The 14,475-nt window shown below is 29.1% G+C and overlaps 1 protein-coding gene across 1 annotated transcript in view; it reads left to right on the top strand.

Annotated features, from left to right (window-relative positions):
• LOC106459970 (transcription elongation factor B polypeptide 3-like) overlaps window positions 1-12,546 on the top strand; it is a 77,046-nt gene extending 64,500 nt beyond the window's left edge. The window contains 3 exon segments of the mRNA XM_013919648.2: window positions 3,873-4,082; window positions 6,102-6,189; window positions 6,959-12,546. Coding sequence (XP_013775102.2) covers window positions 3,873-4,082; window positions 6,102-6,163 — 272 coding nt within the window. The 3' untranslated portion in view covers window positions 6,164-6,189; window positions 6,959-12,546.
• Window positions 12,547-14,475: the final 1,929 nt, after the last annotated feature.

Genomic DNA, 14,475 nt, shown 5'->3' with positions numbered 1-14,475 from the left:
GTAATGCAGTATTTCAGTTTTTGTTTCTATATAAATAAATAATTATATATATATATATATATATATATATATACACAAATGTTCATGTATGTATATTTATTTATATTTTAAGGAATTCTTAGTTATGTGATGATTCTACAGATGATCAAACTCAGCTCACTGTGATGATAGGCTAGTACTAAACCACGTAATCTAACAATTACCTAAAAGCAATTGTATTTCTAATACTTAGATTCAATGATGTATTGAATATTAATTTGAGTATAAAATGTGATAATGTTTTCCAACTACAGTGCAACTAGCCACATCAATCCTTAAAACTTCTAGAAGTGAGTTTTCAAATACTGGAACTATTATTTTCTTCAGAATGGAATTATAATATATTTTGTTCATTATGTGGTTGTGTGATTTTTTTTGATGGGAAAACAATTAAATGCTTTAGAACAAAGGTCTTTGTTTCTCAAATATTTGGTGCTTATGACCTTTTATGGAGCATCTTTACAATGTCAAATATTGTAGAATCTAAATGAGGAATGTGGTGATCAAATAGTAATTACTAGTAACATTTTTCTTGTGATTAATTTCTACTTTAGTTTAATGGCTAATAAAACAATGCAATTACCTCTACTGGTAATTTAAAAAATCAGAGTTTTATGTGTCTGTAGATGGGTATAAATTTGGTTTCAAAGTGAGATAGTTGCTAGGTAATTTGCAAGGACAGCCTATGACACTTGCCTAAATATTGATTATGTACTGATTATGTAGATGTAGTTGACTAGTAAGTAATTTATGGTATAATGGAACATGTTCCCCTTCCCTATGTAAGTATTCCTATGTTTTTAGATTTATGCCTGTCAGTCATTAATAATTGAAGAGCCATCTAATGCAGTGATTGGTAGTTTAATTTATTGTCAATATACACATACATAATTATGTCCTATACATTTTTTTTGTTTAATAAATAGCATTTTTCAAATAGGATTTTGTTGTGTTTCATCCATATCATAGAGTTGGTAGACTATATGTAGGGATGGCCAAGGTACTGAATAGGCATAATGCAAATATACATGCTAAAAAATCAACAATGACAGAGTTTTACTTTAAAAGATGATTGCCACTCACTTTCATTTGTTTCTCTACCCAATAAGCCCTAAAACATGGCAATAAACCATTGCTAAGATACCAAACCAGAAAGTGTCCAACCCATCAAATTGTTCATCTTTCTTCTTCTTGTTTCAGTTGAAATAACTGTACAACTACTTTATCACTAATGTCAAGTTAAACCTAAATCCACTCTCTGTGTTTCTGAGTAGTGCACAATGTCATCACTTAGTTGTAATAACTAGTAGTAATTAAAAAATAAAATAATAATTTTACTGTAAATGATGCTATCATTACCCCTTGGTGTTTCATTAAATGGCTTAAGTACAGGGTGAAACAAAAATTAACAGTCAATAATAGATGACTGTAACATGTAGAATACTCAATGCTTTGTACACCATACAGTCAATGTCTTTAGGGAGCCAATCCCTATATTATATATGAAGTGAAGCAGTAAAAACAAAAAGCAATACACATAATATTAAATTTTATTATACACATTCATAGAATACACTAACTTTCAGTTAAGGGAAAACTGTCACAAAACAAGTAATAAAAAAAACATTTTTAAAATGTAAAATGATGTAGGTATGGCAGTGCCAAAAAGAATGCAAACAAGAATATAGGGATCATACAGCTATACATAGATCATCCCTACATGACTTTCAATATTAAAATTGAATATTAAACTGTAAAATGCATATTTGACTTTAATATTACTATAGTTGGAAGTTATATATATTCCTGATTGGTGGTATGCAGTTTGTTTATCTTTTTATCATGGTCATGTCAGGGTAGGCATCAATGTAGTGTAATTAAGAGCCTAAGACTTGCATACAAGGAAAACAAAGTTGAGTCAAAACATGTCTTTATTATTACAGGCTCTCACTGCAGGGTTGGCCGAATTGACCAACCTTGTAACTATTTTGTACTCGTGTACAGTGTAACATTGAATTTTTATGTTGAAAGTCATGTAGGGGTGTGAACTATGTGTAGCTGTATCATCCCTTTATTCTTGTTTGCATTCTTTTTGATACTGCTATCCCTACATTATTTTACATTTACAAAATGTTTTTTATTACGTGTTATTATTACTTAACGAGCCTTACAAAATTTTCTGATCAACAGTCCAAAACTGTATGAAATGCAAATTTCAGGGCCTTGAATAAGGATAACAATGTATTAATAAACTCCTATTCTTTTTTATCAGTTTTATTGAATAACAAGTGGGGGGAGGACATGACCAACTGATTTAAGTTTTTAAGTTAATCATAAAATGAATTTTATAACGAGGCTTTTATTTAGCCTTATTCAATTGAATTGGCATAAATTTTACTTCTGATATGGTTTTACCTCTCTCATACAAAGGTATCTTGATCTTCTTTCTGCCCTCTAAGCATTGCTAAAAAATGTTCATGTTCTGTGCACAAGTTTACATATCCCATCAATTGTGCATCATTTTTGAACATGTAAATATCATGTGAGTACTATCCACCAATAGTATTGGCAGAACTAGCACCCTCTGCTATTCCTGCTCAATCCTCACTTTCTCGATTGGCACAACATTGTTTAGACGTGTGTTTTTTTTGCATGTGTGATTGTGCTTATTTACCATTTCAGATTTTTTGTCCAACAGTTTTCTCATACTGTGTTTGCATTCAACTGTTTCAAAGATTTTTTTTTCTTTGCATTTTTTCTTGTTACCAAATTATAAGAGAATTTCGTATGAATTGTGATTCAATGTATCGACTACAATAGTTCCCGTTACAGTCAACAAAACTACTGATATGACTATCTGCAGAGGAAGTACATACCTTAATTCACAGGGAGCTAAATTTGTATGTTTGGCCAGTGATTTCTTTTCCTTTGCAACCTGACAATGTTGCTGAGGAAAAAGACAATTTGGACTCTCTTTTTCCAGCACCTTCTTATTTTGGTCTGTGTCACTACACCTCTTCAGGAGATTTTACCTTTCACACCCTTTTTTTTTTACAGCTGGTTATTCAGGTCAATGGTCCACGCATATTCATTTTTTTCTGTATGTTCAAGACGAGAGTGATTTTGCTAGTTTTTTCCTGCTCCTGTTGCCATGCCTCCATGTTGTTCACTTTGATGGAGGTTTGTTGTTGTTCTACTTTCTTCTTATTGCTTCAAGATCTCCCAGTGGATCTGTGGTAAGTTTTTGACTTGTACACTTTGTACCTGGTCGATACCCATTTCCTTGCATACCTTAGACAGGCTGTTGGAATACAGCAAATATAATTAAATTGGTAAAATTAAACTCAACTAAGTTTAGGTTATAAACTTTTTCATCATGTACATAGGATTTATTTATCTAAATATTATTAATACAGTTACAAATTTTACATGTTTTGAGTATCTTCAAAGGTTTGTTACATTGTTCTATTTAACCACACAGCAATTTATATTCAGTCGATTTAATTTATGGATGGTGGTAAATGGCTAATAAAACTTTTGAACTAAGAGTGGTAAGCTTAATTCCTGGATATGTGATGTTTGTTGGTGTGTTAAGTAGTTGCACTTGAAGAGAAGCAAAAAATAGAAGGATATCTGTGTATCTTTGTAGATTATTTCCAATTGTATTAGAAGTGGTATGTTTTGATGTTTTCTTTTGGTTCAAATAAACAACAAAAAGAATTTGTTACAGAAAGCTAAACAAATTTACAGAAACAGATTTTGTCTTGTTTCATTTAGGGAAGAATAAAAAAATAACTATTCATATATTCAAAATTTTTTTTCTTTGACAATAGAACGACAAACAAAACTAGCTTATGTCGACACAGCTGCTAAACCTCCTCGTGAAGTAGCTCGCAAACAAGCCAAGCTTGGAACAGGACTTCCAGTTAGTCACCCAATGAAAGCAGGGCCACTAGGGAAAGGAACACCTCGTCCACAAGCACCAGTGATAAATGCAGCGATGTCTAGTAGCAGCTCATCGAATTCATCCAGTCAGTTAAAGAGTATGTTATTTTACATACATACATAGTGTGTGTGTATATAATAAAGCTGTTTTGTCTCTTGAACTCTTGGATAACTTGAAAGTGTTTATAATTTTCTCTATCCCAAGTTTGTCCATATTTATTTAGAGTAAGGTAAATCCTTATGAACATATGTGTTTCAACAGTAAAGGAAAAGGCCATAAAAAGCATTTATTAGTACTTTTTGTGTACTTACAGTCAAATAATGTTGATATACAATTCCAAAAACTTCACATTTAATAGAAAAGGATTGCTATAGAACAGCATTTCACAACCAGTGGTTCACAAGAAAAATTTGGTAATGGCATCTTTTTCACTTTCCTGTTTCTACAGTTCTTACCAATATTTTAATTTCCTTCTAATTTAATAAAATATTTACAGAAGGAAATAGCTTTATGCAGAACCAGATTTAAGACCATATCTCTCTTCTGTTGAGCTGAACGTTAAAGCACTGTATTCTTCAAAACAAGCTCAGAAGCATCATTAGTTTTATTTAAATTGTTTTATTTAAAAAAAAAATTATTTTGCTTCAAGAATTTTATTTCAGTTTTACTGGGTACTAACTGTAAACTGATGACAATATCAGAGATTCAGATTTTATTGTAAATATGTTACATACTATGTGTTATAGAACTTTATTTTCAATACATTCAAAAGATATTTTATTTTACAAAATTTATTACTGCTTAAAAGGGGTTTGCTGCAAAAACTGTTATTACTCAAGGGTTTCACAAAGAAAAAAAGCTTGAATAGCTGCCATCTAATATTATAGAAAATTATAAGCTAAACAAAATAAAAAATTATTGTTTTTTGTGAATTGAAATTGAGAAATGTGATGAAGTATATTGTCACCCTTATTCAAACTTTCACAAGTTAAGTATTAAATCGTCCTTTAAACTGTGCAACTATTGCAGAATAGAGGTAAAATATTTGTAAACTGAGTTATGTATTGTTTACATTGCTATTAATGCAATTAAAATTACTTTGAACTTGCTTGTTATGTACAGTTCATTGAGAAATTTAGACAGAATCTTGAACCAATTCATTATACTGAATTAATTTTGTTTTTTCAAAAAAGAAAATATTTTACAATTTTTTGTACAACCTGTAAGTTTTGCTTTTGAATTCAATCATAAATATAATTTTGTATACATTTAAACAATCATTCTATAATGTAGCATCATTTTGAGTAACACATTTCCAATTTATTAATTATATAAACATGAACTTAAAGAATAAAATTGTTTCATTTAATTTGGAAAAACTGTTTAGTTTAAAGTAACAGTTAAAGCTGAATGATTAGGGGAATATGATTATTAATTGTAAGCTCATTAATTGACTACATGCAATTAATACATTACTTTTACCAGTATTATTAATTGGAAACACTAATTTTATTAGTTGATTATTTATGTGAATAATGACACTAATCAGTTAATCTGAACATCTCTGAATTAATCAAAAATTATAATGATATATTCTAGTGATATTTTAATTACTCAGATAGTTTGAATATTCAAAAACATTAATGATTGGAAACATATTTTGATTACTTGATTATCTTATATGACTGATTGGTGCAATCAATGCTCATAAGTAATCAGAGTAATTGCCCACTTTTAATAGCAGTTATATTAGTCAACCATAATCTAGGCTACATAAATATGTCAAGAATCATGAAATACATTGTGAAATGTTTTCATGAAAGCACTTGAAAAGTGTAAATCTTGATATTGTGTTTTGAAATCCAGAACATTATTACGAAAACCTTAATTTTGTTTGCTTTTGCAAAGTTTAGCCCCAGTTTCAAAACTAAAAATGGTAATTGTAATAGAAGTATGTGCATTCAGTGATTTAAACGGTTAAAAAGTAATGAAAAGTATGATTTGTTTAATTTGCTAAACTTTGACCAGTGTAAAATATTGGAATATTTTAGATATAAAGTCTTAGTCATTGAAAAATGTTTATTCATCAAACCCTTAATGTCTTATTTATTTACAGAACCAAAAACAGCACCATTGATGCAAAAAACTTTGAAACTCATGAAGAATATCAGGAGATAAAAAAAATGTTGTCTGGACAGAAAAGGGTTAGTGGGTTATGTTAAGTTTTTTCTTGTGTGTGTGTGTGTGTCTTAAAATTGTGTTTGAATACTGCCACAAAGTTGGTAGACTTTTATAAGCCATCCAGTGTTGCCTTTCATAAATTAATTACATATGCCTTAATTCTGTGACTATAGTATATATAGATGCTATATTAATTAGAGGTTCAAATTGCAATTCTTACTTCACACAAGTTGGTAAGACATGAGTAACATTTGGTGCCAAATGGATTTTGCTGAATTATGGGATTTCTTTTTGTCCATAATAAATAAAGTTAAAAGGCATTGGTAATGCATGTTTGTTTTGTGAATGTTTATGTAATTTCATTTGTATTAAAAATTGTAAGTAACTAAAATGGGATTGAAACAACCCACCATACAATACAGGGGTATAGTCAACACTACATAGTGTGGGGAAGGAGGGTCTTTTTTTTAATATTTCTTCTATGCAGAGAAGTTAAATAATTTACCTGAAGATTAAGTGTTTATTTAAGAAAAAGAAAAAATAGTGGAACTTTTTGACTTTTTTGAATATTGGGGTGGTCTTCAACTCTCTGGTTATGCCCCTGCAATAAAACTGTTAGGTGTATTTAAATTTTGTGTTTTGATACCATATTAGTAGTTGTGAAACATAGTTTTATTGTATGATGTTATTTTTTCAATTCCATATCAGCTGTTTCTAATCTTTTTAGTATATGGGATACCTGTTACTTACATTGTTTGTTGACAACTTATAAAAAAAAATTTGTACTTTCAGGTAATTTGAATAAAAAGAAAATTTCAAGTGCCACGAAGAATTTTTTAAATATGTTTTGGTATAACAAAGAAATCTGTATATGTTTGGATACTTGTCTGTAGTCTACTGTTGCTTCAGTACATGTGAATGTTGAGCTGTCAGAATCCAACAAAACTGAAACTAGAAAAGAGATGCTGAGAGTTAAGAGGTTGCACAGGTTGAAAGTAGAATTGAGCATGACATAACTTTTACGTGAACATTTTGACAATTTTTTCTTGCATTATTTTTTTTAGAAGCAGTTGCCTGTTATGTACATTACTGACAATTTCATGATCAAATCAGTTACATGAAGGTTGAACATGGTTGTGTGATTTGAATAAAGTTAAAATTAAATGTGTATAGCACTTATTGCATGTAAATGTTTAAGTGAATAGAGGCTATCTTTATATATTTAAGTATGTAAAAGTACTGTTCATACTAAGGTATTTGTCTTTCATACTATTACTATATGGTGAAAATATATTATTTACTATTTTAAAATTAGTATTACAATCAAGACAGAACTATTTTTTCTTCTTGTGATGGAAAACTCAACTTTAAATGTGTTAAACTTTTGTTATTCTACTACCTACTAGAGTACTGATAATTACACACAACTGTAGCCTGTTAATGAATTTTCCTATCGTATTGTGATTGCAGTTTTTAAAGTTGCATTTTTAGTGGCATAATCTACATCTATTTTGCAAGATATGAATATCAAATTCCTACAGATATCACCCAAAATCTTATGTTTCTACTTGAATTTGTATTTTTGTATAATTTAATCTAAATGTAAAAAATAAAAAAAATCTCAGACACTGAAACTAATGATTAGGTATTTAAAATATTTTTTTAACATAACACAGTACATGATGAAATATTCGTTTCTGAATTTCTTGTATCTAGATCATGCCCATCTTCATATTTGTAGGTTGGAAAATTATTTTACATCATTCACAAACTTTCTTCTATCTTTATTTTTGACAAGCAAAAAAATATATCTAGTTTTTAGTTGCAAATAGAAACATATTGCCTATCATTTCTCTAAAGGTTTTCTTATGGCTCATCCTCTTTAGACTTGAGGCAGTTGTTTAGTGTCATTATGTAAAGAATGTGACAAACAAAATCAGATAAAAGTCTGATTTTCTGATTCAATCTTTATGTTGGAATTAAACACAAATAATAAAATTCTTTGCAAAGCTTAATGACATGTTTATTTTTACTTGTGTGTGGAAGCACATTATGCCAATATGATAGGAAATTTACAATCAATAATTTATAATCATAATGAAGTGGTTTTATTTTTGAAGAACATATTACATATTCTCTGAAGAAGACCAACTAATGTTCTGTTGAAACATGTAGTATGTTATCCAAAAATGAAACCACTTCATCATGCTTATAAATCATTCTTTTTCAGTTTACAATGACATATTTATTATATTTAGTTATTTCTTAATAATTAACTGTGCACTGTACATAGCATGTAAACATTTTGAGACAATCAAAAGAAACTATTTAACAACAGCAATGAACATTTGCTAATCTGTCAACTAAAAAAACTTCAAGAATATATTGAAAACAACAGCAAATTGTTCAGTTTGCACTTTAATGAAATATTTGTTTTATTCTAGTATTTATAAAATTCAATAGTGATGAAAGAGGTGAATAATTTCAACTGAAGTGAAATTTATCTGAAACAGTGTAAGTGTGAAAATAGTTTTGATCAAAAGTGTATTACGTTTAAAAAATAAATTGGTGTCACTGTTTTCAGAAGTTAATTTTTATTCTTTATCAAGGTAGACTTTAGTTAGAAATACTTTACAAAATATCACTGCAAAATTTCTGATAAATATAATTATTGACACTCAGCATTGTATCTAATGGATGATACAGGATACTTTAAACACTTTTTAAGAAATATGTAGATTGAAGTATCAACTACTTACCTCTTTTGGTTAGATTTTTACGTAAATTGTATATAACGCAGGTGTTTAAGTTTTATAAGTTTTCATTTTAAAATTCTAACCATCACTGCTTGCTTATAAATCTGTAAAGAAATGGACAGTAAATATGAAAGTATGATTTGATAATTATACATTTTTGTGTCTTAATACTTTAAATTAACTGGAAGAATAGTCAATTTTTGACTAATGAATGATTAAAATGTTGTTTGACAACATATTTTTAACTAATTTTGTATTAAATAAGTGTAAGCTCCCCAACATTTAGAAATTTACTTATGTTGAGGACATTAATTCATTGTACAAATAAAAAAGTACTTGAGCTCGATAAAACTAATACCAATGATATAAATTATTGTGACTTGTCATTAGAAATACCTGCTAAAATTGTGTGATTGATATTTAACTTTTCATCACTTTGTACCTGAAAATTTTAATAGTAATGGAACAGATACAAAGTTGATAACTTATTTAGGTTATTGGCTTATACAATTGATATGGAAAAGGGAATGCTCAAATGAAAATATAAATGAAGTTTTTAAGACATTATGCTAGAAAATTAAGCAATTTGTTTCACATTTATTAACTAACATAAGATAAACATAAATTGATAAAATTGAACCAGAAGTAACGAAGAAAGGTTTTCCCTCTCTTTGCATTAATGTTTTGTTTACATATGTCTTGATAAGTTATTGTACTGATTACTACATAAAGGGTTTTAAAGAAGTGTAGATATGAATAAAAATATATCACAGAAGTAAATATATATATACATGCAACGGAGAAGTTAATAAAAGAATCTTATAATTTTGAAAAATCACTGTCTACTGATCATGGCATAAAAATGCTAAGTGGATAAAAATATAACTAACCTTTTTATAGTTTTCTTAATTTGCTTTATGAAGATAATAAATAAATATTTTTTGTTGAATGTGTTGACATTGTGGTCCAAGTTTCAGATTTTTGTGATGCTTGTAAAATATTTAATTGAATTGATTAGAAAATAAATAGAAATGTATTTGTCTGTTATTTTCTGTTATACTGGTATGATAAGTTTATTTTCTTGTCCAGTATATGAATTATGGACTAGTCCTTTATTCAGAAGTGATTTAATTAACAAGCAAAATACTTTTTTACTAGTGTTATATTAAGAGCTGAAGTTGTTGATATTTTGTGAAAGTTATATAATGAATTCTAAAACTTAATTGCACATGGCAAGTTCTCTTTTTCAGTGTTGTGAATGTGTACATTTAGGTATTAGTTTAGTCAGTTTTTGAATATCCAAACAACATACGTTGAGAAATATTTGTGCTGAAAAGATTTTTTCAGATGGTAATCAAGACTGGATTGTTAAATTCCCATAATACCTTGTAGTGTTGTCAATTTGTATGTATAGCAATTAATAAACTTAACAACAGGCTACACGTATCTAAAGAAAACAACAACAACAACTTAGAGTTAAGTATTATCATACTTAAATTCACGTATGATATTGTTATTCCTAATTACCTATATCATACGTGAATCAATAATGACTAGCTTAATGTGGGTGGTACATCTTTATTATAAAGTAGATGGTGAATTTATTCATTTTTTGTGTAATATGTAGATTTTATTCTAAATGTTTCTAAGAAATATTAACAATGATATTTTCAGATTTATTTAACTTGCACTGCAGATTCTCAAATTTAAAATAGAAAGTGTGTCTAGGATATCTCTCCTCTTTAATGTTCTCATGTTTTCTGACATTTTTTCTAGACACTTTCTATTTGGTGACAGTTGTATTTTGTTAATTCAGAACAGATCAAATCAGATTCACAAGAATAGGATCATACCATTTCAGAAACAATTAAAATATATTTGTTCATAGTGCATCTACCTGGTTAAGATTCAGTAGGTTCATTTGAGAATGTTGAGAAGACCATTCTTTTTTTGAGAGATTGGTATTTTGATAAAACTTTTTGTATCCTTGTATACTGCTCCCCAGTGGCACAGTGGTATGTCTGTGGACTTACAACGCAAGAAACCAGGTTTCGATACCCATGGTGGGCAGAGCACAGATAGCCCATTGTGTAGTTTTGTGCTTAATTCCAAACAAACAATCCTTACATACTTTGGGGCCATTATAATGCATTATGATAAAAAAAAATTTATTAGAGTAGCCCAATAATTGGTGGTGGGTGCTTTTAACTAGCTTCCTTCCCTCTAGTCTTGTGAGATCAAAACTAAGGATGTCTAGTGTAGATAGCCTTTGTATAGATTTACATGAACAAAATTGAACATTGAAACAAATCAAGCCAAAATTTCTTTAACTCGCTCATGACTAGAAGGGTGTTGCAAAATTGCCTCAATTTCATTCTCTTCACAGTGAAAAACTAAGAATAATTATTTTTGCCAAATATTTTTTCTAGTTTCCTTGCATCTAATTTTGATTAAGGGAAGCTGCAGTTAAGAAATTATTGCAGATTTTCTTGTCTGTAATGAAGATTTTCAAGAGATAGAAGGTACAGTTTATTAAAGATAATGTAATTTTTACCTGAATGAGTTCAGCATTTGAAAAGCTTTTTATTTGAGAAAATCATTAAGTAATGTAAACAGTCAATTCAGTGTTACATATGTAGTGTTCTAGGTACTGTACAAACAGCTATAATGAGCATCAAATTTTGAGATACTCTTTGTACTTTTGTTTGTTTTACCAACACTTAATATCTCATTGTCAGATATAAACAAGAATAGATGGGGATATTTTTCAGGTGATGAAAAAAAAAGAAAAAATATGCTGTAATTATATTATAAAATAACTACAGTGTATGCCTTTCCTACATTGTTGGTTGTGAAATAATAGTTGAAGTTAATATCACTTTTTGCTAATGTGAACTTGAAGAAAGGTCACCATTGTAGGTTAATTCTATGAAGATGTAAACTCTGATAGCATTAAGGAAAGAGAGAAATAATACTTTCTAAAGAATTAAATAAATTTATTTTCCAGTCTATCATAATTATTTTTAATGTAAATGCTTTTTATTCTAATGACACGCTATTTGAATTACATTTTTAAGTGAATGATAATTTAGTTATATAGTGAATTTGAGTTTCAGTGAAGAATATAAGCATGTAACAAGACTAAATGAGATGAGACTAATATTAAAGTTTAAAATAGTGTTATAAAATGTTAAGATGCATTACATTGCTCAGTTAATATAAGTTGTGTTGATGTTACCAGCAGAAATTTCTTCTCTTGATTCTGACGACTAAGAATCATGAACTATGACAGAATGTACTGGTGTGGTGGTAGATTATGGTTATTTTCAGTTAAAAATAAGTACACCCATAGATGTTGTGTGTGTTTGTGTGTAAATACACATGCATACAAACATATGCATACATACACACACACACACACACATACCATCTTGAACAAGTCCAAAAATTTATTATACATAGTGGTAGGTACATTGAGATTTTTTAGACATCTGTTTTAAGATGACAGAGTATGTCATAAGGTGTGGAAAATGTATGGATATTGTGCAAATTTTGTTTTTCTGACCAACTAAAGATTGTGTACTGAATGTGATGTGAAAGCAAAATAAAAGAAGCCTATTGAAATTCAGACTTTTGAATCAGATACTTCAAACTCAACTCACATTATATTAGTTTGTATTGAGTTGAATTAATTCAGGTTAGATTGTTTCAGATTTAAACATTTTCTGTTTGCTTACATTTGTATTTTGTTAATTCAGAACTAATCAATTCAGATTCACTTGAGCAAGATCACACCTTTTCAGACTGAACATGCTATAGATCTACTGAGATTAGACCACTTCAGAAACAAAACAAATTTGTTCACAGTGGATCTACCTAGTAAAGATTCAGTAGGTTCGTTTGAGGTGAAAAATATTCCAAAAGAAAAATTAATAACTTTTGATCCAAGCAAACTACCTAAATAGATTAAAACTAAAAATTAACCCAGTGAATAATGTAGGTAATATACCAGTCTAACTAAGAAAATGCAATCTCATAAAAAAAAGGTGATTAGGATTCATTACTTAAGCACCCCGCTTGTATAGTTATTATCATAGGTAATAATTCCAGTAACATTACACAAGATTCAGGTGTGTTTAGCAGAACGTTCAATTGTGATTTAAAATCGATTTTTTAAAATGAATATAAATTGCAAAGTAACAAAATATTAGGAAATGAAACTAAACAAACAAAAAGGGAAATATAACAAATTAATTTTTTTTATTTAAGAAATAAATTTTCAAAATAATAAAATCTATATTCATATCAAACACAATGATCCAACTATTAACAAATGACAAAATAAGAAACAATTTTGAATTTGTGCTTCAACAAAATAAAGAGTTTGCAAATAAGTGACTGTTTAGTTTTATGTGTGAGTTAGACCTATCATTGAACATAGTCTGTAGAACTTGTACGTTAGGGGTTGAAGTAAATAGTTATTAAGTGGACTGGACTTTGCGTTATTTTTAATCAAAAAGAACCCACCAGTAATAGAATCTGTTGCAACGCTGTCGTCATGAGCGGGGTTATTTTGATGAAAATAAAATGGAATGTGAAATTCCATTTCAAGATATCGACAAGCGGCTGAAATGAAATAGAAAATTGTTGGAGATGATGAAACAGTGGAAAGGAGAACAAGCAGAAAAACAAAGTCAAATAGAAAGGAGCAAAAGATTAACAAGAATAAAATAAAAAAAAACAGAAAAAATTAGGGAAGACTAAGAAGAAAATCGAAAAATGATCAAGAAAGAAGAAACTGGAATTTAAAAACGGAATTAAACTGAAAAGAAGTAAGGTTTAAATAATAATTAAGAGCAAAAATAAATTCAGTTGAAGACAAAATCAAATATGCTGTTGAAAATGTGCAAAGGGGTCACAACAACAAAATTGAGGTTTAAAAAAAGATTTATACGATGTGCAAAAATACTATAAACACAAAATCGAACCAGTACAAAAAATTGAATAATAAACTTTTTAAATGCAAGGACCAAACCAGCCACAAACACACACTTCTGCATCTGCCCGATAATACAAACCTGAAATACTGTTAACTATGACGCAATAGGAGAACCCATCTGGTCTACCACCACTACTACTACTGTTGACTGCAGTACTTTCTTTCAGAAGTCCAGCTGTGTCATTCCACACCGAGTTACAGACCATGATTCTCATGGGTCAGAGAGATCGGGAAAAGTCGATGTATTTTATATTTTGTGTTTCTGGCCTAAGAAATATCGTGAATTTCATGTGATTCAGTGATGCTACTAAGACACGGATGGCAAAACCATAAATTATCAGCAAGGTAAAAAAAATTGCTTACGGGTTAATTCTGGCGTATTTAGCACGATAATATACGTATTTTATACATAAACATTGTCAAATCGATTCATATTTGAGTACCGTTAACTGTCATGAAGTGTGAAGGCAGCAGTCATGATAGATTATATAAGTAGTTGCTAGGTTCGCCTGATCTCCTGATCGGAATTTAGGTCTAGTGACCTAGGAGGGTCA

The sequence above is a fragment of the Limulus polyphemus genome, unplaced genomic scaffold (assembly GCF_000517525.1).
Source record: "Limulus polyphemus unplaced genomic scaffold, Limulus_polyphemus-2.1.2 Scaffold31, whole genome shotgun sequence".
Classification (NCBI taxonomy): Eukaryota; Metazoa; Arthropoda; class Merostomata; order Xiphosura; family Limulidae; genus Limulus; species Limulus polyphemus.
The sequence above is the reverse complement of the archived record's forward strand: the minus strand, read 5'-3'. Positions and strand labels throughout refer to the sequence as shown.